The sequence below is a fragment of the Lagopus leucura genome, unplaced genomic scaffold (assembly GCF_019238085.1).
Source record: "Lagopus leucura isolate 7727_CA_CO unplaced genomic scaffold, USGS_WTPT01 Super-Scaffold_760, whole genome shotgun sequence".
In the NCBI taxonomy this organism is placed as follows: Eukaryota; Metazoa; Chordata; class Aves; order Galliformes; family Phasianidae; genus Lagopus; species Lagopus leucura.
In genome coordinates this window covers 13,094,635-13,121,686 of record NW_024962257.1, presented here as the reverse complement: position 1 = coordinate 13,121,686, position 27,052 = coordinate 13,094,635, and the positions used below count along the sequence as shown (strand labels likewise).

At 47.7% G+C, this 27,052-nt stretch overlaps 1 protein-coding gene across 9 annotated transcripts; it reads right to left on the bottom strand.

Moving 5' to 3' along the window:
- Positions 1-337: 337 nt before the first annotated feature.
- On the bottom strand, positions 338-25,700 carry UBN1 (ubinuclein 1). 9 transcript variants are annotated; one of them, XM_042864339.1, is made up of 18 exons: positions 25,598-25,700; positions 24,814-25,251; positions 23,165-23,248; positions 22,091-22,186; positions 21,646-21,780; positions 20,862-20,965; positions 19,130-19,568; positions 16,443-16,513; positions 14,723-14,852; positions 14,385-14,503; positions 13,776-13,904; positions 12,708-12,851; positions 9,762-9,812; positions 8,571-8,613; positions 7,036-8,265; positions 5,432-5,684; positions 5,025-5,114; positions 338-4,572 (listed from the first exon to the last, which is right to left on the bottom strand). In XM_042864339.1, the coding sequence occupies exons 2-18, from the start codon at positions 25,048-25,050 to the stop codon at positions 4,541-4,543; spliced, it is 3,387 nt and encodes a 1,128-aa protein (XP_042720273.1). In that variant the 5' UTR covers positions 25,051-25,251; positions 25,598-25,700; the 3' UTR covers positions 338-4,540. The 9 variants fall into 9 exon arrangements, with proteins under 9 accessions (XP_042720273.1, XP_042720271.1, XP_042720277.1 ...); XM_042864337.1 differs by having other exon boundaries at positions 338-2,802; XM_042864343.1 differs by having other exon boundaries at positions 338-2,802; positions 5,570-5,684.
- Positions 25,701-27,052: the final 1,352 nt, after the last annotated feature.

Below are 27,052 nucleotides of genomic sequence, written 5' to 3'. Positions count from 1 at the left end.
CTGACCATCCATCTTGGCTTTGGAGATCAGTGCAATTATTTTACCTTTGTAAATGACTGGATCACACAGGATCATGCCATTGCTCCAGCAGATGCCTGGTCCTTCCAACCCAAACCATTCCATGATTCAAAAGCATTGAATAGGAAAGCATAAACAATTCCACCATCACAATGGCTTCGGAGCCGTAGTGCACTTACAAAGTAAGAGATATTAGTTAGAAGGCAATTAATTAATTAGTCACTCGAGAAACAGATGGTCAGGAGATGATCACCAAGCTAAAACAAATTCATGAAAGCGAAATGGTGAAAACTAGAGGGAAGAAGATGGAAAAAAAGCATTTTGGAAACGTTGAAACAATTTATTCAGTTATTCTGTACAAGATTAACAGTTTTCATACCACCCCCATCATCTTCAGCAAGACAGTCCCATCACACACAAAAAAATATAATAGTAAACCGCAGCTCTTACATCCAAAAGGAACTGCCCTAAAAAGTAAGTGCTATGGGAGCCTCACTGCCCCACGCTGTCACGGAAGTGCTGCACGTTGCCTCGTCGAGGCAGAGGCCAGAGCCCTGGCTCCCCATCAGCTGTCAGGCCTCCGCGTGGTTCTGCCTTGCTGCAGCTCTGCTCCGTACCATTCACTCATTCATTATAGCATGTAAAGAAAAGAGGAAAAAAAAAATATATCCCACAGAATTTCCACCAAATAAACATTTCCCTGAGGCAAGAGGCTTCGCTATATTCCTAGAACGAGGGCGTTCTGCTCTGGCCATGCACACAGGTGCCTCCCAGCAGAAGCATTCAAGTGAAAGCAAAGAGAGGGAGTAGAACCAGCACCCTGGGTCACTCGCTGCGAGTCCCTGTCCTGCCAGGTGTTTGCTGAACTGTTGTTGTTTCAGCAACCATGGGAAGTTGAAGGTGCAAAGCACCTCTCAGGATGAGGCCTCCAACGGGAACCATGCGACATCCACTGATCAGAGACCAACGATGACTGCTGTGCTTCGTTTTAGTCACACAAGTTCTTGTCTTTGGCTCTTTTGCTACAACCTAGATATTTTCTGTAAACAGATTTTTAATTCTGAGCTGCATTTTTATACATATATATATATATATATATATATAAACAATGCAGTGATCTTGGAAAATTACATAGTAGCTCAAACTGAGAACAGTCAGTCTCGGAGCATACAAAAAAGTAGGGAAAACAAAAGCAGATATTTGCTGGTATAAACAGCGCCAGCATCCTACCTGAAAGCTCTAGGAGGAAGGCTGCAGACTTTCCCTTGAACTACCAGTTAAATCTATGCAGATGAGTGCCACCGTGGCACGATTCAAATGTGGGCTCCAGGAGCCTGAGAAAAAGAGACTGGGGAGAGCAGAAAAATAAAACCCACAAAGCTCAGTTGGAACCACAGCCTGCCTTTAGCTATACACAGTTCATAAGGGTGTGCTCAGGGGAGAATTATTTAGGGCTAAGAGTTAAAAAATCATCTTAGGAAATCAAAATGATGCACCCCCAACTCCAGATGGTCCCCATTCCTGCAGCTGGGACAAGCGCATGATTCTAGTGCAGAAATCATCAAGGAGAGCAATACTCTTCTCTGGAATTCATTTGAATATAAGTGACCTTGGTTCATCTAGATCATTCCCTCTGCCCACTAAAGAGATCGTTACTGACAACCCTAGGAAAGAATGGCTTTAGGGGAGGGTCTGGAACCCGCTTGCACAAACTCTGATAAGAACTGGTGCTCTTGCTGGATTTGGTACTGTGTTCGCAGTCACCAAGACACCATTTAAGTCCAGACAGTGCAGCTTTTTTGATGTGCAACCATAAAAAGCTCTATTAAATAAACAGAATACATCTTAAATACAGAATGATTTAAAAAGGGTCGAGGAGCACATAAAATAGGGCTGAAATGTGTGTCACTAGTCCATTCTTGCTCCACCATAAAAGGCACTGGAATTATGTCTTCCTATACACGTGACATGCTGAGAAGTGTCCCATTCAATCCAATGCATTCAACAGTAATGAGGATAAAACTGAGCAGGAAAAAGCATCCCTTTGGAGGAAAAAAAAAAATAACTGCAAAAACCAAAAGATGTAGAATTCTCAACGTCCATGAGTGCATCTAGAAGCGTCTCTCTAAAGAGTCTTCTTTCTCCTCCAGAGGGGAACATCAGATGGTTCGTTAGATTCACCGCACAGGAAATGTTAAGTCCTCCTATTAAGTGTAGCACAGCTTAATAGTACAATTGGAAAAAAAAAAATCTCAGTGAAATGTCTTCAGAAAGCACTGGCAGTGCTAGAATTGTCCAAGTAAATCCAAAGCAAAAGAAAGAAGCACCTTTCATACCCTCCACAGGGAGACCAAGGAGGTAACTGGGCTTGGAGGTACTTGGCAGACGCAGACGCGGGTGAGTGGAAATCCAGCAGCCCCAGGCTTCCTGCAGGGAAGCCAGGCCACCCGAGTCTTCGTGTGAGTTCCAGCTCGTGCCAGTGCCAGGGAATGCGTGAAGGGCAGCAGCAATACAAGAGTGCTACAAACACTTCTCTCATCGGGACGTGGCTCGAGGCGGCCCTCGGTGTGGGGCTTTACTCTGAAAACCTCTGAGCAAACGCACCAACAAAGCCCTCGTTGAAGTTCAGTCTCTCCAGTTGTCGTTGAGTAGAAGACACGGTCGGTATTCATGAACTAACAGCTCCTCCGGGTTTATCCCATGTGTGCTCTAGCTCCCCTCCTGGCAGACGTCACAACTTCCGCTGCTGTGTGTTGGACCCTTTGCCGTGAAGCTGAGAGGCGTCTGAAAGAAAACAGAAGCAAATGGGGAAGGGTTTCAGCATCAGCTCCGCCGAGCTGCGTGCAGCAGCGGAGCTGCAGTCACAGGAAGCACCGAGGGTCTCCCGTGGCCTCTCAACAAAAGCACCACAGCACAGGTTCGGATGGCTGGTTGACTAGCTAGCTTGGCAATCTCTGTCCTCTAAAAGCCAGGCTGTGGTGTCTCCCCACCTAGGAAACTAGAAACTCATGGTGCTTGCTGCCTAGCATCTACAGTTGATTTGAGTATCACTCAGCAGACCTCTGCTGTTGTAATGAAGTCCCACTGATAGCAACAGGAGTCATAGGAATCTAACCACTGGAGTAAGAAAAAGGAGAGGACACGAAGGAAAAAGAGTAAATGCAGTGAATAGAGAAAGAGTAAGGTAGTTTAACATATCAGAATTCTCCAGGAACAATTAAAACTACCACCAGATCACAGTGAACAAATGCATGTACCGAGACGTGCAGTCAAGCAGCAGTGGCACCAAGCAGGGCAGCAACAGCTCCTTCTCCAGGACAAGGACAGTTCATTCCATGCAAGGCTGCAGTCCCAGCACACAGTACTTCTAAAGCAAGCAGTTGGAACAACCACGGCCACAGCACGCAGGAACACCCGTCAGCAAATGCAGCAGCAACAAGCAAGCACACACCGGATGCTCCTTGCTCAAATGCTTTTTGATGAATGCTGCCATGAGCACCTGCACATAAGGCATCAACAGTTCCTTGCATTTGTAGCAACCTCCCAAACGCTAGCTCGCAGCTTTCAGGCAGAGCAGTGCAGCTGTGGCTATCTGCTTGTACAGCCAGCTACAGTTCCTTCCACCAAAGAAACAGGAGATCTTTTAAGACCACGGTGGCCAAAAAAAAAAAAAAGCCATTTTGTTCTTCAACAAAGCACCACAAATTGGTAATACTGACAGAGAAGACTGCGCTGTGCTCAGTCTTCAATGTTTGCGTGAAAACACCAAGTGAGGGCTCCAAATTCCTTCAAATGAGAAAAAGAACTCCTCCCCAGTGACACAGGATACATTTCACATGTTCAAACCGAAATCAATCTCCTCACTCTCCAGCAAGTGGAAGTTTAGAAACAGGAAGGAAAGGTCTGTCACACAGCAACTGCTGCATGGGGCTGCTTCTGTTCTGCCACCTGGAGGGACCCAACAACTCACCCCACACAAACTCCACGAAAACAAGCAAAGGAGAGGAATTCTTCCCATTTTCACCAGCGGTCTCTTCTTTCTCCAACAAACACTCAGCAGCCAAGGGCATTTCACATGGACTGCTCCAGGAGACCACATCACCTCCAGCAGTGTGCCCACGCATCTACTAATGGCTTCAGTGCCACAGTATGAAGCCAGCACAGTCACTGCCACATCAGACTCACACCGCCCAGGTAAGAATCTAAGACAGCCGTGCTGAACCACTCTGAGGACCCAAGGGACTCTTGATCAGAAACAGCTGCAGCAATTACCAATGGCACAATTACCAAAGCAGACATGCCCAATCTGGTGTCCCTTCATTTCCATTTCCTGCATGCTGAATGGATTCCTCTCTCCTCTCCTTCCTCTGCAGTTCTTACAAACACTTGCAACCCACCGCACCACAGCAGGCAGAGCTCCAATTATCAGCAGAGATGTTCTCTGGACATCTCTTGTTTTATGCATCAGTCCTGCAGGCATCAAACGGGGAGGAGCAGGCTTAACTGCAAAATCATCACATCGTCAGCACCAAGGCAAACAGCCTGCATCCCTCACTGTAAAGGAGATGTGGGCAATTAGCTCAGCGCACGGATGCAAGACATTCTGGTCTGACACACTTTATGTAGGTCACCAGTGACAAAACTCCACACAGGCAGCATATTCAATTTCGGGCAGCCCTGGCAGACTGTGCATAAAGAGACATGGCTTTCATCCTAACAGAACAAGCCTCTACCACGACGCAAGCAGCAACGTTAAGTGCCTCCAGGTGCTCACTCCAAGCAGTGAGTGCTCCTCATTTCAGAAGCACACGTTTGTGCTGGCTAACAAAACAGCAAAGGACACAGAGGGCTACGCCTAGCTTTGAACCTTGGGGAGGCCGCAGGTTTCAGACAGCACTGGTCAGACAGCAAGGACAGGAATTTTGCTTTCACCCCTAAAAGTCACCCTGCTGAGATAGAGGGTGACTCACGACGCAGAAGACAAACAAGAGTGTCTGACAAGTTACCTGGCAGACTTTGCGGTAAATGAGTGGACAGGGCAGAATGTGGGAGTGGCGCAGCATGGTGGGGGCTGGAGTGCAAGCCAGCCAGAAGACCTAGAGAGAAAAACAAAGAAAGGAGAGAGGAAAAAAAAAGAACAAATACACATTGAAGACAGAAATGATAAGAGGAGCTGCAGCCGTTTAAGCCTATAGCTTGGTTTCCAGCTGTTGGGACTTCTGGGCTAGCTACAGGGATCTGCCCAAGGTTCTCCAAATGCAACTGCTAGAGGTATAAGCGCATGAACTACGGCACAAAGCAACAGTGAGAGAGATGAGTTTGTCTGCAATGGGTTAACACAACAAGAATGCCAATGCTCTGCTATTTAACAGCACAGGCACAAAGACACATGCATGAGCAGGAGTGCACTCACTGTGGCCAAGGCCATGGTGGAAAGTTCCTGGAGCAGGTCCTGTAACTATTGCATCCTTTGAAACTCCTGCTTTCGGGGAGGAGTCTGAAGTGAAGGAGATGACATGAAGAGGGAAGGTATGAATAGGAGAGATAATACCTAAAGGGGTGGAGCTCAGGGCAGCTGGCAACTTTGGATTGCTGGACTTGTAGGATGGAGACAGTACACTTAAGGAGGAAGAACTGGTTAGCAGCACAGCTCCACTAGTTCCTTTCTGAAAAGCAACAGAAAAGGTCAGTCAGGAGCGGAAAAGCAAGGCATGTCAACATTTATACTTGAAGAACTCCAAACCAAAAAGTACTCTAGAATTCCTCCTTGCAAGAAGCACCCTCCCAGCTGTGCCCAAGAACTGCCAAGGCCTCAAGGAACTCTTGAGGCCACCTAGAGGAGCCCAGGACACTAACAACCCAGCTCCTAGATGCTGTGGTCTTCTAATGTGACCATACTGGATCTGAGCCTGTTATTCTACTCTGGAACTATGCCTCCAACAGGCAGAGGAAAAGCTGAACTATTGCCTACGAGTTTGAGGAAGGAAGCTTCTTATTATCTTTCAACAGCACATAATTGCTGTCAAATCAGGGCACCAAAGCCTGACGTACCTCTTTACCCAAGAATGCTATTGGAGATCACTCCCACAGAACTCTGCTCCACTGGGAAGTGCTCTTCAGCTCTTTATCTTGGTAACAGGCAGGGTGCACAAGCTGAACAGTATGTGGTTTTCAGGCCCATTTAAACAGACTCATTTTTATTGACCTGCTCTTTTTGTGTGCCACAAAAGAGTGCCAATTTGAGCAGCTGAGAACCTAATACAGCTGCATTAGAAATGTCTATGGATGAAAATCATTAAATACAATGCCTGGATAATACAGATTTCTATAGGTATCCCGGGAGTTCTGCACAGGGCATTATATCTCACTGATCTGTCAGACCTTGAGTTTCACAGCTTGCCAATGAGCTGAGTTCCAAATATCACTTCACTACCCATGGGAGTGGCTGGGGAGCAACAGAATGTGGACAGAAGTAGACGGGCTGGCATTCTGAGTTTAAAGCCCAGTATCACAGATTGTTTACTCTGCAGAGCAGCAGTGAAACAAAGTGCCAGTAATACTAAAATTAATTATAACGTAAGAAGGTCAAGATGCAGACCTAATTTTAAAGAAATGGACAGTTATAATCTTAGTTTATGCAATGGTTTTAGCTCTCATGGCTACCTGCCTTACCACGCTTCCTCCTGCCTTAGGTGGCAGCATTACTGTCTCCATAACTCACAACATCAGGTCAAGAACACTACACAGCCTGCCCAAAAATTGCTGTCTGGAAGGTACCAGAGTATTCTGATTGTTACTTTGAGCTGAAAACGAAAGCTTGAACTCTGGAGTGCAAACCCATGGCAAAGGCCAAGTCCTCCTAACCTAAGCAGCCAAAGTCCAGACAGCCATTCAAGAATTTCAGGAACTTCTTTCAAAGTCACCACTTGACAGCAGGTCCCAACAAGTCAGGAGACTGCCTGACACCATGCCATGTGCTCTCCTAGCATCAGGCTAGGTCAGCACGCTCCTGCTTACCGGCACAGAGGTAGAAGATGCGGCGCTGCTGGCGACAGCTGGCTTTAGGGAGGAGGTCAGCAATTTGGCCACCCCTTGAGTGCCCCCACTAGAATCTCCATTTGATCCTCCAGGAGGTGCCACTAAAGTCAGCTTCTGTGAGACAGGAGTCTTCTTCACTGCAGAGCCCAGGGCCGGCCGGCTGGATGCCTGGCTGGAGGAAGGGGTCTGCATGCTGGGCAGCAGGTTCCCAGAGGAGCAGCCCTGGTTTGCAGACGCTCCCGATGCGGAGCTGCTGGAAGAAGCCCCGTGCTTGGAGAGTGATCCAGAAACAAAGGGTGACTTGTAGGATTGTCCTGAAGTGCTAGAGCTGCTTGAGTGCTTTCCTGTATAGTTTAGAGATGATGAAGATGAGCCTGGGCTTTTGTGAGAACTGCTGGAGTTTTGGGTGCTGCCTGAGGTGGCAGAGGAATGGAAGCTCTGGGCTTTGGTTGATGACTTGACCTGCTGGAGGAGGGAGCGCTGGGGCAACGGGGAGGAGGACTTGGGGTTCTGCAGTTTGGCAAATGGAGCAGGAGAGGTGAAAGTCTTCTGTGGCTGGTTGCTCGAGTGGAAAACCTTCACCTGAGTACCTGGCACTGAGGTGGAGGTCTGAGGCCCATGGCTTGGTCGGACCAGGCTGTGGTGCTTCTGTTTAGCCTGATGCATATCAGGAAGGATTTTGCTGGGAGAGGCTTGGCAGGAGAGCTCTTTATAATTAGAGTTCTCTGTCTTTTTGTCTTGAGAAGATTGGCCCAATGCAAGGGCCTGTTCAGCCAGGAAATTTAGAGGAGACTGGAGGGAACCAGCAGAGGACGTCGTAGGGGCAGGGTGGGCCTTTGGAAATGTTCTCTTCTCTTCTGAGGATGCAAGAGTTGGAATCTTCTCAGGTGGAGCTTTTGGAGCTCCAGGAAGAGGAAAGTCGGGGCTCCCTCCCGCCCTGCTGTTCAACACAGCCAGTTCCTTAGAGACTGCTTCAAGGGAGGAAGTAGGATTATGAATTAAATCTTCGTCCAAGGAGTTGTCCATGAAGGCAGCAGGAGTAGCAGTGCTGTTGGCTGCTTGTGCTGTCCCAAGGGACAGGAGTTCTCTGGTCTGGGCACTGATGTTAAGACCTCCTGCCTGGGACTCCGATGACAGAGCTACGGTGTTGCCTGAATGCACTGATGGGACAGAAACAGCCACCTTTTTATCAGGTTTGGAGGAGAGTTCCTGGAACAAAATGACAGCAGAAAGCAAAGTCAAAACAGAGGCAGAATCTAATGCTGAGAAGGGAGGGATTTTGAGATGAAAGGTGTGATGCCTGTCCAATGACACGTACCCTCCTTCCAGACTGGTATTCCTGCTGCCATCAAATCTAGCTGCTGTTCTTTTCTCCTCAAGCACAGTGCAGACTGCTGCTGTTTAAGAATACAACTTCCTTACATCTATGCATAGACATAAAGCTACAGGACCTAAGATGGCAGCCTCTCAGCTACTGGGATGTATCAAATGTGTGTAGCAAAAAACAGACTCACCTTCCCCTTTACCTTAGTAGGAGCAACAACCTTCTTCTTCGCCCTGTTTTAAGGGAGACAAAGAAAACATGGGTTCACTGAATGCCTGTAGGGAAGCATCCAACCAGGTGCCCTGTTAATGATGATCCACTGAGGCTTTTGCAAAGAAAAGAGGCAGCATCTCAGGTTGCTAGGATTCAAAATCGTATGACATTTGTTGCTGCCCTAGGAAGTCCCAGCTCCCACACAAGGGAATGATTTAGGAAGCAGAGCAGAGATTCTGAAATGGTAGCAGAGCAGTGAAAGCACTCAACAGACACATCCTGCACCAGCTGCAGGGCCAGGAGCTACAGGAGCCCACTGCTAACCTAATTATAGCAATACCCAGAGAGAAACAGATACACAGACTCTTTTGGAGAAAAACTACACGCTTCTTTTAGATTCCCAGAAGAAGTCAAGGATGCAAAAGCATCTGCCACATTCATGGAGAATAGATCACTTGGTCTGGTCAGATGCAATCTCTGGTACAAGACATCCCTGAGCTGCTGGAGTGGTATGGCTGAGGAAAGGATGACTCTACGTTCTATTTCAAACCCTTTCTCCACTTCCCCTCATTCATCCGATGCCAAGAACAGGACCATCTGTCTAACAGATATCAGCCTAAATCTGTATCATCGTCTGTTATGTGCTGCCAGCAAGATTCATGAGACCCTTAGGCATTAAGGCACCTGCCCAGCTGGATTCCAATAGATCCCTTGGTTTGTCACCCACAATTCTGTTTCTCCCATTCTCAGTGCCTTGAGCTCATCGTACCTCTGCTTTAACCTGGCAACAAGGAAGAGGGAATCCAGAATCCAGTAAGGATTAACTGAATAGGTGGCAATAACCACAGTGCTGGCATCACAGTCCATTTTACTTAACTATCTCCCAGGGCCTTGCACAGAAGCTTGACTCCAGCCTGTTGAACAAGGCCAGGAGGCAACCTGGCATCAAAGATCATTCCCTGAGCCCGCTGTAAGGCCCAGGCTCCTCAGGAAGGCTGTTGCTGGGAGATGTCACACAGCACCTCTCTCCCTAGACCTTCCAAACGAAGCAGCGCCAAACTGTCTGATGGGAGGCAAACAAGCTCAGGTGTTCCTGCTCGATCCACCCAGGCCCCAGGGAAGGCAGTTCACCAGTTATCACTCTAAAGGAACGCTGCACGATACTCACAGGACTGATGTGAGGTGTCCGTGTACACGCCTGCTCTCCTTAAACAGTGTCCTAAGAAGGGAAGAGAGCAATGAGAAGTGATATCCAGCAAACCCAGTAGAGCAGCTGGGATCACTGGAGACAGAGCTGCACAGTACAGCAGGGGACTGAGTGAGATTAAAACCACGGGAAGCAAATAAATATTCATCCATTTTCAAGGAAAATCCTCTTGAACTCCCTCACTCCATCCCCTCTCTGGGGAGCTACGCTTGCAGGCGCTGAAAGGGCCATTAAGGCAGTGTGGGTTGGACAGTAGCTAAGAAATGAGCTCTGCCAGCCCAAAGAGCTGACAGTCAATTGGAGAGACAGCACAGTCGTTCAGGCTGAGTGTTGCTGCTGCCAGAGGTCATCAAGAGCTGGCAGATCATCCAGGAACTCTTCAGCACGTTTAAGGGGGAGAGGTTTCCTTTCCTGGTTTATATACAGCAATATGGATGAGAAGCCTTCATACCCTGCACTGCTGCTGCCTTTGCATCCCAAAAAACAGAAGTGCCTTTGCAAATCAGCACAACCGTTTCTTCAATTGTCTAGACACAACCAATAAGCAGAACTTCAGCCAAAAGCCATTATTTCTGAGGCTATGTAAACCAGAATCTTATGCAAGCACTGTTTCACCTACAACAGCTGCCACTCTGCTGGTTTCTAAGACATCAAGGTGAGAAGCTTATAAACATACCACCAATATTGGCATAAAGAACATGCTTTCCTTCTGCTATTAACATACTCAGTTTTTAAGGCAGTGACTTTTGCCATCCATCTTCTTTTAAAAAGCCCACATATTTTAACCTTACAGTCTTATGTTGATTGCCTTTTAGTACTAACCAAGGAAACAGAATCATGGCAGAGTCTCTCTGAACTCAAACACAAAGCTGATACTCTGTTCACCTTGAGGCTCCTTTTAAAGATGAACTTCTGTGCTCACACTGGCAGCGAATCAAGCTGATTTGCCCACAAAAGTTTTTACAGCTCTCCTGTAGTGTTGCCAAAACCTCCCCTCCACTTCTGCCTGGCTGGCAAGCTAGCCTCTGTCCTTAAAACAAAAAGCCCCAAAAGAAAAACCGTTGTCCCTTAGCCCCTGAGAAGCAGTCAGGGAATCCACTTTTCTTCCATCATTTCTGCAGTCAGCTTCATTGGAAGATTCTCCTGCAACAATTCTTGGAGGAACACCTGTATGCTTAAGAACAGTTTTACCTACAAATTCAGGGACAAGATTTTCATTTTCTTGTATTCAAAGAGGTTTTAAAGTTGGTGAGCTAAGACCACCCCCAAACTGGTAACGTCTTTATTAAGGAGGAGTCTGCGCCCACTTTTCCTAGTGCCATCATTTAGCTCCCACTCTGAGCAGCACACTACAAACATGCACAGTACTGCACTTCAGGTACACGTGCAACTGCAGTAAACTGCCATGGTAGTTTTCCAGATGGATTTGTAATTTGCTTCTCACATTTACTGCTCTTAAGAGCTGGTACCCATTAAATCAAAAAAATAAGTTCAGCAGAGAAAAGATTACAGTGCTATCCAGCTCTGTAAGTGCAAAGAGACAGACGTGCCAGCAGCAGGGCTGCACATTTGTCATTGTTTTAAATCTAGTGAGCAAAACAAGGCAGGCCAGAAACTGATGACATTCTCAATAGAATGACACTCTGCAACTTGTGTGGCTCTCTGCAATCATCAGCTCAGTGGCAAGGATGATAGACGGCATGTAAGAGCAGGAAACAGCAATCAAGACATGAATGTGATTGTCTTTACTCCTTCCCAATTCCTACTTATTTTGCTGCCTCTGATGTGCCTGTGCAAGTCCCAGAGTTGCTAAAGCCTTCCACCTTGCTTTCTCTTGGGAATATTCTATGGACTAGGAAAGATTTCCCCAAGTGTCTGAGAAGGTCTTTGGTGATACAGATTCAGGAAACTACAGGCCTCAGCTCAGTGCCAGTTCTGATTCATAACTTGTCACACCCAGCAGCATCCATCAGAGGCCAATGCCAGGGCCAAGACCACTCAACGTTGTCACTAACAACCTGGACAACAGACAGACTGGACTCTGAGTAAGTTTGAGGGTGAAAATGGGGTGGGAAGTGTCAGAGGGCAGGGTTGCCACTCACAGGGACCTTGACAGGAGAAAAGGGACAATAAAACCTTGAGAAGTTCAACAAAGACAAACACAAGTCCTGCAGCTGGCATGGAATAACCCCATGCAGACACACAGGCTCAGGGCCAACTGGCAATGAAGCAGGCCAGCAAAAAAGAACCTGAGGTCCTTAAGGACAAGCGGAACTCACTGCTTGAAGGGCATACTGCTGGAAGATAACTAAATTCTGGTAGTTAGTCCACAGCTAACAGTACGAGTGCTTATTCTCCTCTGTTTAGTACTTGTGAAATCACATCTGTACAGTGTCCAGTTTCAGGGCCCACACAATACGAGAGAGATGCTGACAAACTGGAGACAGTCCAGAGCCACTGAGGATAGGGACACATGACATAGGAGAGGCTGGAGGATCTGAGCTTGCTTAGCCTGGAAAACCTTAAGACTAAGGAGGGATCTAACAGCAGTCTTCCACTAGCCAAAGAGTTCTGGGTACAGGGAGTCACAAAGAAGATAGAGGCACCTTTCTCAAAGGCACACAGTAAAAAAAAACAAAGATGAGAGTCATTTCAGTGCAGCAAAGGCAATTCTGATTGAAAATACAGAGAAAAGACTTGTGAAAAGTGACTCTGTATCAGAACAGTGGCCCAGAGATGCTGTCGCAACCTCCATCCGCAGAGACTTTCCAAACTCAGAAGGACACAGCCCTGAACAATCTGACCTAACTTTGAACCTAGCTGTTCTTTGAACAGGGGTAGGACTAACGACCTTCAGAAGTCCCTTATGATACGGAATCCCTGAAGTACAACATTATTCTTGCTCACCTGGCCTGCATCCAGCCTTTTGGCCATAGGGGCTTCACCTCTCCATCTAGGAAGGTCTTCACATAATCCTCCAGAGACTGAGCCTTATTCTTGTCATACTCATAACCATCCAATTTAATCTTCACCAAGTGGCAAAGCAGCTCCCTGAAGAACAGGAAGATTTCAAATACAGTTACTTGGATTCATTTTCCCCAGATGGAGGTCATTCCACTTATCCAGGGCTGGATGAATATGCCAAGACATGCCTGGCTGTGCATAAGTACTCTGGATCAGACTGTAGCCAGCCAAGTGCAGGATTCGAGTCCAGGCATTCCAAACACCTTTCTAACAAAAAAAGTCAACCCTGCACTGCCTCTGTAAGAAAGAGGCAGGGAAAGGCACATTTCTCTGTATGCATATGCATGCACACAAGTGAGCCAGAGGAGAAAGGCCTTATGCTCCGTCCCACCGTAATATCCTGAAACAGCAGAGGTGGTGAAACCAGTGCCAGAATTACAGGCGTCACGAACAGCTGCAGACCTGAACTCCTTTGCAGGAGTTTGTGCTGAGAGCAATGGGAAGGCAGGAAGTGAAGCCCTCTTTGTTCTAAATGTATCGGCCATCTATGGAGCAGCATCCCAGTTTGTTAGAATAAGATGAAAAAGACAGCATGACTGATTCTCGTTTGACCCTGCGTCATTCTCCCTTTCACCAGCACTCTGTCAGACCCTTGGGCACAAGGGCAGCAACTCCCAAGAGTTTAAAACTGTTTTCACAACCAGAAATCTGATCTTGTTAAGAGTCCTAGCTGGTGGGATTTCAGCATTCCGTCACGTTCCTTCTTCTCCTAAAGATCTGTCCCCTCTCTTGACCTCCACATAGAGGCTTCTTAGCACTTCTCTCAGAGCTGGCTTGCACCTGAAATTGGGTTAGTTCTGCAATGTATTTCAAGTTGAGATTTACTAACTGCAAGCTTCCAATTTGACTATTACTGCTCCGAAACCAAGGTACAAATATTGAAGTGTCTTATTCTATGCAGTTGGAAGTGAAGCAAGTCACAGGTTCACTTAATATCTAAATTATGCGAACCTTATTTCATCATTCCATTGAAATTTCTTTCGTGGTCCCGTGACGCGTTTCCCTCCCTTTTCATCATCCTCATCATCATCAGAGCAAACTCGATCTCGCTGCTCTTTGTCCTTTTCCTCTTCCAGCATTCTAAAATAGAGATGAAGACAGTGCGGAAGTCATCGTCCTGGCTAATCCAAAACCAGGATAAATCTCCCAACAACACTGTTCAGAAGTCTCACAAATCAGTGATAATAAACCCTCAAAACCTGCTGCTGATGGTGGAAGCTGAGCTAAGCACTCAGTGTTGATGAACTTCCCAATACTATGTAATAGAGACTGCAGAGATCCAGCCTGTCTGCTTTCAGACTGACACGTTTCCAAAAACATGTCTGGGCAGAAGTGAAACACTTCAGCCAAATTCTGGTCCTATCAATGCTGCTGTAGGTGGCATCAGTACAGATAGTACAAAGAACACACACTGCTTAATTAGGGCGATTAATGGCTGTCAGCAATTCTTGAATGCAGGAAAAAAAAAATAGGTGATAAACTTCATGAGAGCAGTTTACAGGTTACAGGGAACTTGCTGAGAAGAGCTACAGATGCATAACAAGCGAACTATGAGCTTACTTAACAAATTTGGCCTGAGTGTGGGCTTGGCATTCCTCCTGGTACTTCGCCATCTGCTCTGGCATGGCTCTACCAATGGCTTCCTTCAGCTTCTGCAGAGGCTCCTTCAGTCGTCCACCCTAGAGAACATCACAGAACAGACCGAGGCTCCAAACTGTGCTCCAGACAAAACCCCCAAATTCAGCAGGATGAGGCTTTGCCAATTCTGAACCCACGCCACCAGATGAGGCAACCAAAGCGTGCTTGAGCGGAGGACAGCAGCACATCATGCAGACAGTAACTGTGCTCTGGAGGGTAACATGCATGGGAGACAAGGCTGTGCTACCAACATCACTCACCTGCTCATACAGATAAAGCTTACGGGCACGCTTGACCAGGGTGTCCTTACTGCAAGGCAAGAATGCAGCCAGGTGGGTGTACACCCCCGACCGAATCTGGCTGTTCAGCTCCCGGGTCTGCAGTTCTATGCTGAAAAACAAGACAAACAAACACTGAGCGGAGATCCAGCATGGGTTCCTTAAACAACAGAAAGGCAACTTTGATGCAACCCGGGGAGCTGAAGGCAGAGGGAAAAAGTACAAGGTGAATTCATAGAATCATCACAAAATCATCTCTTCCAACCCAAGCCATTCTGTGTTACAGACTCGCCCCTGCAGGGATCCATCCATGGCCTCAGGCACCTCCAGGGATGGGGCACCTCCAGCTCTGGGCAGCAGTGCCAGCACCTCACACTTCTGAGTAAAGAATTTCCTTCTAATACCAATTTAAATCTCCCTTCTTTAGTTTAAAATGATTACTCTTTGTCCTATCACTATCTGCCTGTGTAAACAGGAAGGAGACTGACTTTTTATTAGCTCTCTTTAAGTACTGGAAGGCTGCAATGTGGTCTCAGGTGCCTTCTCCAGACAGCATGAGCCCAGCTCCCTTCATGGCAGAGGAGCTCCAGCTCTCCGAGCATCTTTGTGGCCATCCTCCAAACCCACTCCAACAGTTCTCCTTCTTGCTCTGGGGGCCCCAGGTTTGGATGCAGTACTCCAGAAGGAAGTACAACACACTCCTTAGCCTCTCTCTTCTGACCAATGTACCTGTATAATCTCTTACAGTTATTTTTCACATCCCTTGCCAAGTTCAGTTCCACCTGTGGCTTGGATTTCTTTATCCCTCAGGCTCGAACTTACTCCCCAGTGACCAGGCTAGAGAGGTCAGTGCACATCCAACTGATCTACACAGGTACGTATAACCTCAGGGATTAGCTTTTAAATACACTTCTAAGCATCACAGCTGATTCTACTGCCAAGCCATATAAATTAATTTTAACCTTTTCCACAGGGGATTTAAATGATTACTTTTAAAACCTATTAGAAGTGCCTGTGCAGTCAGCACTGGGATGCAGAAAGGCAGCAATCACCACTTGAAAGGAGAGGCAAGCAGACTCTCAAATTTCCTGTCAGCAGCTCCCTCCAAGCGCCTTGATAAACAGAGGCATTAATTTCCTTAAGGCTGAAGTATTACACTGAGATGTTCACAAAGCTGTACACATTCATCAGCCTTCTCCAGACACTTGAAGAAGAATAAAGCTACTGTGAGCAGCTCCTTGAAACTGCAGTGGCTTTCTACAATTGGTGGACCCAAAGATACAGAGCAGTAATGGAGTTCCTCCCACCTTTACAGAATACCAGTTGAACACAGCAGCGTTGTTCCACTTAAAAAAAAATATTCCATATAGCACATAAATAGCAAAGAAAGTGCCTGACATCTCCAGCAGGAAGAGATTTACTGTTCTTGTGTCAAGCTGAAAATATTAAGCACATGAATACAAAGCACTGGCTTGAAAACAGGAGGCTTAGATACAACTCCTCCGGTTTTCTCCTACCTCATGTACACACATTACAACAGAGAGCTGTTTCTAGGAGACGTTCATGATATCCCAGGTGTGTTGTGTGTGGAAGGCCCACGCTTCCTGCTAAACCTGCTCCTGAATTTACCAAAAAGCAATGCTCTCCCCAGCGTTCTCCTTTCCCTGCATTAGCCCCAATCTTCAACCCACACAGCACTTACTCCAGTATGATATTGTTGATATCCTGAGTGAAGAATTTCTGCTTGCCTTCTCCCTCTGCAGCTCTAGCAGCCTGAAAAATAGAAGTCAACATTATTTCATACACCAATATAGATGGGCACAAGGAATCAGAAGCTTATTTTTAAAACCTTTACTGCAAAACAAAGCAGAGTTACTTCACCAAGTTCTCCACCAACAACCTGCTTGTAAGTGGACTAAAAGCTGCCAAAAGCAAGAGACACCTCTTAGGCATCCTCACTTTGAGTCCAGCTCTACCACCTGGGCTGGTATGGCCATGTCATGTCTACACACCTTCCCATTCTGAGTTCTGGGTGTGCTGCTGTTGTGCACAGTGGAGCTGTAACAGCACAGTCAAGATTCGTCTGCTTAATATGGGAAAGGAGATGGCTTAGAGGCAACTGGCTTCCTTGGCATTATTCTCATGGGAAGAAGGGACAGATTAAGGACATGGTCTTCACTTCCCAGAAGAAATGTTAGATTGAGCAATAGGAACATAGAGCTTGTCCCTGGAACAGGAAAGATCAGCCCAGTCACGTTTAATGAGAGGCAGGGATACTTATCAGCATGTTTTCCAGGCCAATCTGGACACTGACTTAAGAAACAAACAGAAAGAATCGTAGCCACAGGGGATCTGTTATTTCCTGTCAACACCATTGCAATTAAAATAGCTCAGGAAGCTTCCTGAACGGGATATGAGAGCAGCTTGCAAAGCATTGCCCAAAGAAATCACACCCATGAAAAGTATGGCCAACAGAAAAATAATTCCAAGAAATGGGCGACATAGCAGAAAAGTGCCACAGAGTTCACAGTCTGCTGTGTGCAGCAGAACTGATGTAAACAGAAGTGGGATTTGCCACAATGCACCACGTCAGGTCAGTGATTCCTTGCAGGGGGAAGGGGACCAAAGGAGAAGGATTTTGACATCTCCTGATTTCACATACTGAGATTCAGGCTGGTAAGCTATTCCCAAAAGGTGTGTACATTCCTGAAGCAATCTCCATCAGCAGCAGGTCACCAGCAGAAGGCTGGTGATGTCAAAGGAGAAGGGTCAGTGCTGATGGGAACCTCAACATGAGAAGTCTTTTAGGAAGAAAAGGGTTACAGTCAAATCAGTTCAAGCAAGATATGAAATGCCTGGAGAGTCCATTTAACCCATGAGTGACTCCCACCTGCTGGGACAGAAGGTTGTCATGGCAGAGAGAGGCAGCCCTCCACTCCAACCCACAAAAGAGCTCAAGTCCTAACTGACCCATAGGCTTCAATTCATTAAATCTTGCATTTCATGTTTAACTTCTTATCTTAATGTACAGAGTCCATCAACATGAGACACTGCAGCAGGAAAATCTGGGGGTAGCCTGCTATTACACCACCTTGCAGCAGCATAATGATTAACTTAGTATTGCGGGAGATTCGGCAATATCGTTCCTTAGGTCAAATATAATTCAGAAGGAGGTGCTTCAGTGTTTTCTGTTCACAGCATGAATAGCAAATAGCAACAGCCACGAAGGAGCCCACTCTTTTCATCAGCTGCTACTTTCTTCAGTTTCTGCTTCTGTTTGCTCACCACCGCGTGCACACTTCACTGCGTTCTACTGAGAAATGTTATCTTTAGCAGAAGCTAGTCCTCAGTAACAGGAGTTATTAAGCAAGAGATGCTTAAGTAATGGGCACTCTCAATCTCCAGAAGAAAGAACTGCAGCACTACAGTGGTCTCAGTACCGCTTATGACTTAAAATCAATATTTAAAGACAAGCCTAATAGCAGGAACCAAACATCTCACATCTGCTGACAGGCTGATGGTGACAGCCCTCACACATCAGAGGAGTCTACAGGCTGAAATCATACTTCTCTGGCATGCCAGCAGAGGGATCCCTGGCCAGCACCCAACTCTTCCCCTGCAGAAGAGCAGATCCTAAGGTGAATCACAGGGTTCTGGAGGAGATGGACAAGTCACACAGAAGTCCAGCTGCAAGAGGAGCTACAGGTAGCAAAATTTGACATCACCCTTCTATAAATTAATATATTCCACTTCCTAAGCAGCACTGAGATATTAAAGATAGTGAACAAAAATCAAATTGTCAGCAATGTGCCTCCAGCCTGCGAGCTGTTGAATCGTGTATTTGCCTCACTGAAGGCATCCATTTGCATATGACAGAGGGAACAGCTCTAACCAATCTTCAAGCCCCATCTACAGGGCTCTTCTCATGCTGCAGAACAGCAATGATGATGCTTTGCAGCTGCACCCATCTGTTTTACATACACAACTCCATGTGCCTCTTCATAAACACTGCCCTGATCATCATAGCACATTAAAACTATTATGGTGGAATCTGTCCTTTGGCCCCATTAGTTCACATTTTAAGACCACTTGCGTTAAATTGACTTGAGAAATTACCTATTGCATCAGGTGCCTACTTTGCCAAGAGAGGCCAAAAACCCATACTGACAGCTGAAATGGGAAATTCAGCAGATAACAGGGCTGAGGACCAATGCTTTGCCACTGTCTGACACACAGGTATTCAAGGAAGTGCCTTGGCACAGAAGCAAACCGAGTGCCAGAAAGCTGTGCTCCTGCTTGGCACTGTGAAATTTCCCCACCTGGGTGAAGAACCCAGCAGGGCAGCCCCCAGCAAGCACACAGCCCTGCTGCCTGCAACGACCCACCCACCTGAGCCAGTTCTTTGATACGCTTCTCCAAAGGGGCCGGCAGCCCCTCCGGGAGGGATGGCAGCTGCTTGAAGTCCTGTTCTAAGCCTGCCCCAGCAGGATTGCTCCCATCCTCCACGTCGTGAAGGGGGCTCCCTTCTGGGGATTCGTTGAAGAGTCTCTCCAAGTCTAGGTCAGTTAATGTGTCCATAGCCGTAGCTGCCTGCAGCAGGTCGCTGTCACTGGCATGACCAAAGAGTGATAACAACGGGTCGGGCATCGTCTCTGCCTCCCTTGGGGCTTGAGGCTCTGCTGGTGAAGGAGTCACCACTTTCTGCTCTTCATCTTTTTTCTTCTGAGCTTCCTTCTCTTTCTGAAACTTCCTCAGCATCTCCTTGACACTGAGAGCTCCGGAGTATTTCTTCTTCTTCTTCTCTTTACTCGCATTTAATGCCGTAAAGCTGCAAACAAAGAAGGGAAGAAGAGAGGGAATTGAGAGAGAAATAAAATAAGAGCAAGGGAAAGAGACAATGATACCTACACCTGAGTTCACTCCAGCCACAGGCACCAGTGCTTCATTAAATCTTATCCCCTTACGCAATTACAGCAGAAAAACTAAGTCCTACTAAGGCCATAGCTAAGAGTTAAGGTGAGACAGGAGGGCTGAAAACTCACACGCACTGTGTGACACGGAGCACTTCCATTCAGTTCATGTTGTCATTCTTTCTCACCCACTTAGCTATCAGCTGCTCACTTATCCAATTTCAGCACACTTAAGTTTCAGTTCCTTTCCCATCATCTGCTAGGCTTTCTGATGCACCTGTCCCACAACTCCTTTGTCAGACTGACTATTGCCCATGGAACAGTACTTAGAGAACAGAAAGGCAACATGCATTGCTCTAGCCAGGATGAATAGGAAATGCACAAGCAACCAGTGCAGAGGAACCAAAGCAGGAGTGTGACAGCCATGTGAAGCTTTTAGTCTCTGTTTCAACTGGGGCAAATTCCCCTGCCTTGTTTACTACTATAGATTCATACACTGACTGCACCACGTCAGAAAGCAAATCCATGCAGGAAAAAGCAAATCCAACCAAACAGTTACAGGAAGAAGGGAAAAACTAGGATGAAAATGTGGCAAAAGACAGCAAATACAGAAATTGAAACTAAGAGATCAGGTCAACCAGAGTGCAAGTATAGACAAGTTTAACAGCAGCCCTTCAGACTGGAATAGCCACTCAGGTTAACAGCCCCAAAAGAGAGAAACTACAGAAAAGCTGATCATCCATCCAAGAAATGCTTTGGGCAGGAATACAAACTGCTGGCCAGCAATAATGGCAACACAATTTTCCTTTCCAGCCCTACCACCCGTGGCCTTAAACCTCTTTCTCTTTGCTGGCCCAAGGCTCACACCACTCTGAGTTCATGTCCCTCCTTCCTGCCCTTCCTTTCCCAACTTTGTCCCAATATTCATTTTCCCCAATGCTGTCCATCTTTGTTCTGACCATTAGTGCCTAAACTGAGCTCCAAGACACAACAGCATTTCCAGGTAGCTGTGCCCCTCTTTGCCCTGGTACTCTTGTTGTGGAGCTATGCTTCCCAACCAGAAGCTTCCCTTTCCCCACTCCCCAGTGGCAGTTTACCCACTGCTGTCTATGCAGCATGCCTCCAAGCCACCCCCAGCATAACGTGTATTAATGCAGCATAACAAATGCCACAGAGGCATCAGGTAGCAAGCACCCTTTATTCCTCCTTACCCAGCTTTTGGGAACTTGGACTTTTTGGATTTTTTCTCCTTGTCATAAGAATCATCTTTCTTCTTCTTCTTCATTTTTTCACCTCCATCTTTCAGCTTCCGCTTCTGGAAAGGAGTAAAACCGAGTCAGAATCAAAAGTGCTACCTGTACATGGAACTGGAGCTGCAGCCACAAGAGCCACTTTGGACCCTCTGCCAGTAGTGTGAGAACAGCTCCTTCCCCACCAGACATATTAACACAAACAACACAGGGCTATCACCACAGTTCTGGCATGAACCATCTTGAACATTTTACCGTGCACCCAGTTTTTACACTAGAAAAGATTCTGTCAACAAAGGGGAAGGAACTGCCCCTACCATCTCCTCTTTTAGCCATGACACTTTGGTATTGTGAAAATGCAGCCATCTCCAGAAGATATTGCCACAGAACAAAATCACTGGCCTAGTGAAGCCTCTAACATCTCAGATGAGAAAGAGAAGAGTCCTCTAATGTGACGTGTCACCCCCACAGCAATAAGCAACTCTTCAGAGTGACAGTGCTCACCAACGTTTCTACCAGGCGACTCCCCCCGCAGTCTAACAAACACCAAACAATCCTCCTTTTACCATCAAACATGAGGACAGAATGGGATTATGAAGTGCTCAGTTATGAGACAGTACATCTCCCTCCCTGTTCTGTCCATATCAATTCACAAGTCTCTATTTCCAATTTCAACACTCTTTTCATGCGGCAAACCCACCGAGCTCTAACAGAGGGAATACTCCTAGAAAGCTGGCTTGCTGACCTTGGGAGATTTCTTCTTTTTCTCTTTAACATATTCATCTTCAGAATCAGATGCCTGCCGAAACTGAAGCGTTCCTGTGTTGATGTAAAACCCTCCATACTTTGTAGTAAGAGAAGCCGGAACGAGCTCATCGTACTAGAAATAAGAGAGAACAATCTATTAGCACTGTAAATTTATATTCAAAGAATCATCACAGAATTTATTTTATTCTGCACTTTGAGCTGCTTGGAGGATGGAGTGGGACTCGTGCTCCCCCAGGGAACAGGCAGGGCAGTGGACACTTGTGCTAACTGGCCTCTCCTGTCAGGCAGCTGCTGCAGGAGCTCTCGTTACCCAGCCCTGGCACGCTCCCTGCTGGCACTACATTCATGTTCTCCCCAGATGCCAGCTCAGCCCCCCCCAGGCAGCTGAATTTAACCACCCTCACACCTGCCCAAGTACTCACTGCTTCAGAATTATCAATGAAGGAGTCAGATTCGTCGTATCCATACCCCATATCAATCAAGTCCTGAAAACGGTCCTTTCTACGTCTCTTGCCACCCTAAACAATAAAAGATTGATGGTATGCTCATCTTTCTTTTCTAATGACCACAGGGATAGCCCTGACGTAGGACTCTAACATTCTCTCCAGTACAGGAAAGCTTTCTGCCTCCTAGGAGCAGCAGGAGGACGGAACCGTCACTGACCCACATCACATGCTAATCTAAGGGCACAATAAATCCAGTTTTATGCTTCGTCATACAGAATCAAGAACAGTGCACTCATATGCAATAAAATGCTGTCCCAACAGACAGGTCGGCTTTGTGCCAGTAGGCTTGATTTTGAACTGGGTCTGCATCCCTTGAACAGTTCTGCCAGTGCAGAATGGTTGTTCTTCCATAACTGTCACAGAGCCAGTACAAACCCCACACTACGGGCACCAACCACGCACACAATGCATTGAGATGACCAACAGGTCCAATTCGTATCACAAGACAATAAAGCAACTCACATAACCAAAAGCACTGGCTGTAAAACGTAACATTGCTTTATTGTCATCTACAGGAGCAAAGTGAGAGGAAGAGCAACAAGGAAATGGGCAAGGCGGATCAGCTTCCCTTCCACTGAACTCATCAGTGCTGACAGCAAACTCAGAGCTGTTCTTAGAGACATGAGAGGCTACACCACATCATGACTGCAAGGCTTAGAAAATACTTCTTTTTGCTTAAAAACAGGATACATCTTATAAATTAAGGGTGGAAATCTGCCACAAGGGAAAATATTATTCACTATAATCAGGCTGTCATCGGTTTTAGGAACGTAGCAGAACTGTTTTAGTAAATCACAGCCTAGAAACAGAAAAAAAAGTATCAACAGTATCCTTGGACCAAGGTAACAGACTTGGTAGGGACGTGAAGCTAACAGGAAGATAGGGACATATAGCTAACAACTGCTAACTTCTGTTAAAACAATTTGGGGTGAGAGCTGAGCAGCATTACCCATTCTAAGGGATAACACGATACAAAGACGACAAACATACATATTTTTCTTCAAACTTCCTAGCAAGAGCCTCCGCTTTATGTCTCTCCTTTTCATCATCAAAGGGATCAGCAGGTTCTTTCCTCTGCAGAAAAGAGAGACAAAAACCATCAGAACCAATCCTGTCACCCTGCCACCAAAGCCCCGTTACGTGTGCATTAAACCTATCATGACCAGCACGAGCTTCCAGGCACAAGCTCAGCCAAATCAACCTTTAATGCAGTATTCCCAGAGTGCTATTATTCTTGGAATAAGTCACCTAGAAACAAGCATGCAGAAGGGTTGGAAATGTAACCAGAACTCTGCTAGGTAAGAAAAATAAGATTTCTTTGAGACAGTGATAAACCAAGGAAATGGAATGAATGGTTTCCTCTCTCAACTCTCTCCCAGAAAAGTAACAAGAGGGTGGTGAGATGGTACCCTACCACAGATCTCCAGATTGTATGTAAATCCCTCTTCTTTTGTATCATTGCTGTTCAACAATCAGATCCAGGGGCATCTCCCTTCTCTTCTCCAGCTACCCTTGAGTTCATGTGAACGAGCTTCAGCAGGCAGACATAAGAGGAACCTGTCCTTACACTGATCCTTACTGGATGACAAGCATTTATTGCTTTGCTGCAGTCTCTGGGTTTTGTGTGCACCCTCAGGTAGTTCTATAGCTGTTTCTGCTTCTCCTGATTCCCCAGAAAACAGTATGAACCCTCATCAACTGAGTACCAAATAGAACTGAAAATCAGCAGCAAAAGCAAATGGAATCCAATCAACTTTCTCAGGCATCACCAGCACTGATGTCAGAAGCAGCAGGAATGGTGCTGAAAGACTTGGGAGACCAGAACTCCTTCACATCACAGTGTGAAAAAGTTCCTTTCAATAACTACTTTCTGACAGAAAGATGTCCATAACACAAAGCTTAAATGCCACAAAAGTTAGCGTACGACTGTATCCCAAAAAAATGGCCTTCAAGAAGAAAGCAGAGTTATCAGGGAACACCTGAAAGCATCAGGGCCATTAAACAGGGATCTAGTGGAAAGAGTCATAGAATCATAAAATGGCCTGGGTTGAAAAGGACTACAGTGCTCACCCAGTTCCAGCCCCCTGCTGTGTGCAGGTCGCCAACCAGCAGCCCAGGCTGCCCAGAGCCACATCCAGCCTGGCCTTGAATGCCTGCAGGGCTGGAGCATCCACAGCCTCCTTGGGCAACCTGTTCCAGTGCCTCACCACCCTCTGGGTGAAAAACTTCCTAATATCTAACCTAAACCTCCCCTGTGTCAGTTGAGTCATATAAGACGAAGCAAAGTCCCCAAAAAAGATACAGCACTCTGTTACAGAGGATCACTCTTTTTGATACTTTCTCTAACTGGGCACTATTAAATAACAAGCAGCACAACACAATGAGCCAAACATGCTGCACATCACCCTTTTGATGTGCAATAGCAACAAAGATGAAGGAGTAACAGAGTGGAACAAGAAGAGTGTCCCAACAACAGGAACACATGGCTCCCAGCTCTGAGCCTGCACAGTGTCTGACCCATCAGCTCCCCTCTCAGCACCTCGCAGGTAATGCTCTCCCATCTCTCCCTTCAGCATTAAGAGAGCAACAACGCAAAACTTTTGGAAACCTTCAGATAAACCGACCACGAGGATGCTCACTTTGTCTCCTGAAGACCCTTTTCTTTTCACTTGGCTGTTCTTCAGAAGATCTGGGTAGTAGAACTCCGGACAGCGCTTGTGATCCGGCTCGAAGAGAGTGAGCGACAGCCGCACGGTCTCCCCAGGCTGCTCCGCCTCTGGGGACTGCTCGGCATCGTCCTTGCGAGGCTTCTTCAGGAAACTGCTGCTCAACGGGCCGTGCAGGGTGGTGAACAGAACCCGGTGGGGCTCCGTCATGGCGACGGCCACAGCTCACCAGCGCTCATGGCACAGCTCCCACGGCATCGGCGCGTCTCTGCCCCAGCTGCACACGCACATGAGGGTCTCGGCGGCCAGCGGAAGGCACGGGAGGATGCTGGAAATCGAACGGGTCCTCCCGATCTTGAAGTTTTCGCAGCGAACGACACGACCTCGCGTTATCGGCACGCACTGCAAACGCTTGAGAAAGAAAGAAGAAGGGGAAAACAAAACGGAGAAGTGAACCCTCCTGAACGCGGCAGCCCCTCCGCGACACCGCTTAGCCGCGACACCTCCGGCACGGCGGCAGCCGAGCACCGCGGCCCCTCAACCCGCAGCCGGGCGGCCCCGCAGCCCCCGAACGGTCGTTGCACGGGCGCGACCCGCCGCTAACGGACAGCTCCCGCTTCCCACCGGAGACGGCGGCGCTGATGGGGAGCCGGCACCGAGCGGGCCCCAGCATCGAGGGGAAGCCGAGGGGAGGCCCCGAGGTCGGCTCGCGGTGCAGAGGAGGCCGGGGCCGGGATCGCCGCCCGCCCGCACTCACCGCAGCCGCAGGCCCGAACCGCCGCGGGGCTCCCGGCCGTACCGAGCCCCGCTCTGACGTCACACAACAGGGGCGCTGCCCTCACGCTGTAGCCGAGTGGCGTCACAAAGCCGCGCGCCGCCGCGGCCAATCGGCGCGTCGTCTGTCGTCACGCCCAAAAGGGACGACGGGTAGGAAGTGAGCGCGGGCGTCACGTGATGAGAGAAGACCAATCGCTGTTGGACTGGCCCCATCCCGGCAGCCCCTGCGCTGAGGGGAGGTAAGATGGCGGCGGCGCGCGGGGCTGTGCTGGGTGTCGGGTTGTACCGTCAGGCCGATGTGTTACCTGTCTGTCCGCGGCCTCGACCACCGAGCTCTGCTGTGCGTTATACCTCCGAGAGATGTACGAGATCAAAGGGCAGCAGCTGCCGGGATACTAGGCTGCAGCCCGCCTCCCTGCTGCCATTCACGGAAACGATGCTGCGTGCTGCAAAAGGTTTGTAAGCGCTGCGGAGTTCGGTGTGTCGTCTTCAGACAGCGCTCTGGGTCAGTCCGCTGCCGCGTGAGGGCTTTCTGTACTCCGTCACTGAGCCGTGCTGGGTCCGTAGCTAATAAATGGCATAACATCAGCTGCTGGTGCCTTCTGTTGCTGTAAGTACTCTGGAGATTGTCCGTTTGACAGCGGGCTGTTGGAAAGGCAGTTAGCTCGAGTCTCAACCTTCTAGTAATCTATTAGCACACAGTCATAGAATGGCCTGGGTTGCAAAGGAGCACAGTGCTCATCCAGTTCCAACCCCCTGCTGTGTGCAGGTCGCCAATCACCAGCCCAGGCTGCCCAGAGCCACATCCAACCTGGTCTTGAATGCCTGCAGGGATGGGGCACCCACAGCCTCCTTGGGCAACCTGTGCCAGTGCCTCACCACCCTCTGGGTGAAAAACCTCCTCCTAATATTCAACCTAAACCTCCCCTGTCTCAGTTTAAAACTATTCCCTATTGTCCTATTGCTATCCACCCTTGTAAACAGCTGTTCCCCTCTCTGTTTAAATGCTCCTTTCAAGTACTGGAAGGCCACAGTGAGGTTTCCCCAGAGCCTTCTCTTCTCCAAGCTAAACAAGCCCAGTTCCCTCAACGTTTCCTCATCTCCTGAATGGAGGGGACCTACAAGGATCATTGGGTCCAACCCCTGGCTCTGCATAGGACTACCCAAACCCTACATCTGAGAGTGGTGTTCAAATACTCTGTGAGCTCCAGCAGCTCAGGGCTGTGCCCACCACCCTCTGGTGCAGAACCTTTTCCCAACCCTCCCGAGCACAGTTGTATGCCACTCCTTCAAGTCCTTGAGGAGTCCAACCAGGACAGTTTGGTCCCACGGCCACATGCTCCTGAGGACAGTATTTGGAAGCCCATTGGACTTTATATGGAAGCCCATTGCTTCCTCCAGAACCAGAAATAAAATGTAAAAGAGGGACTCCTTC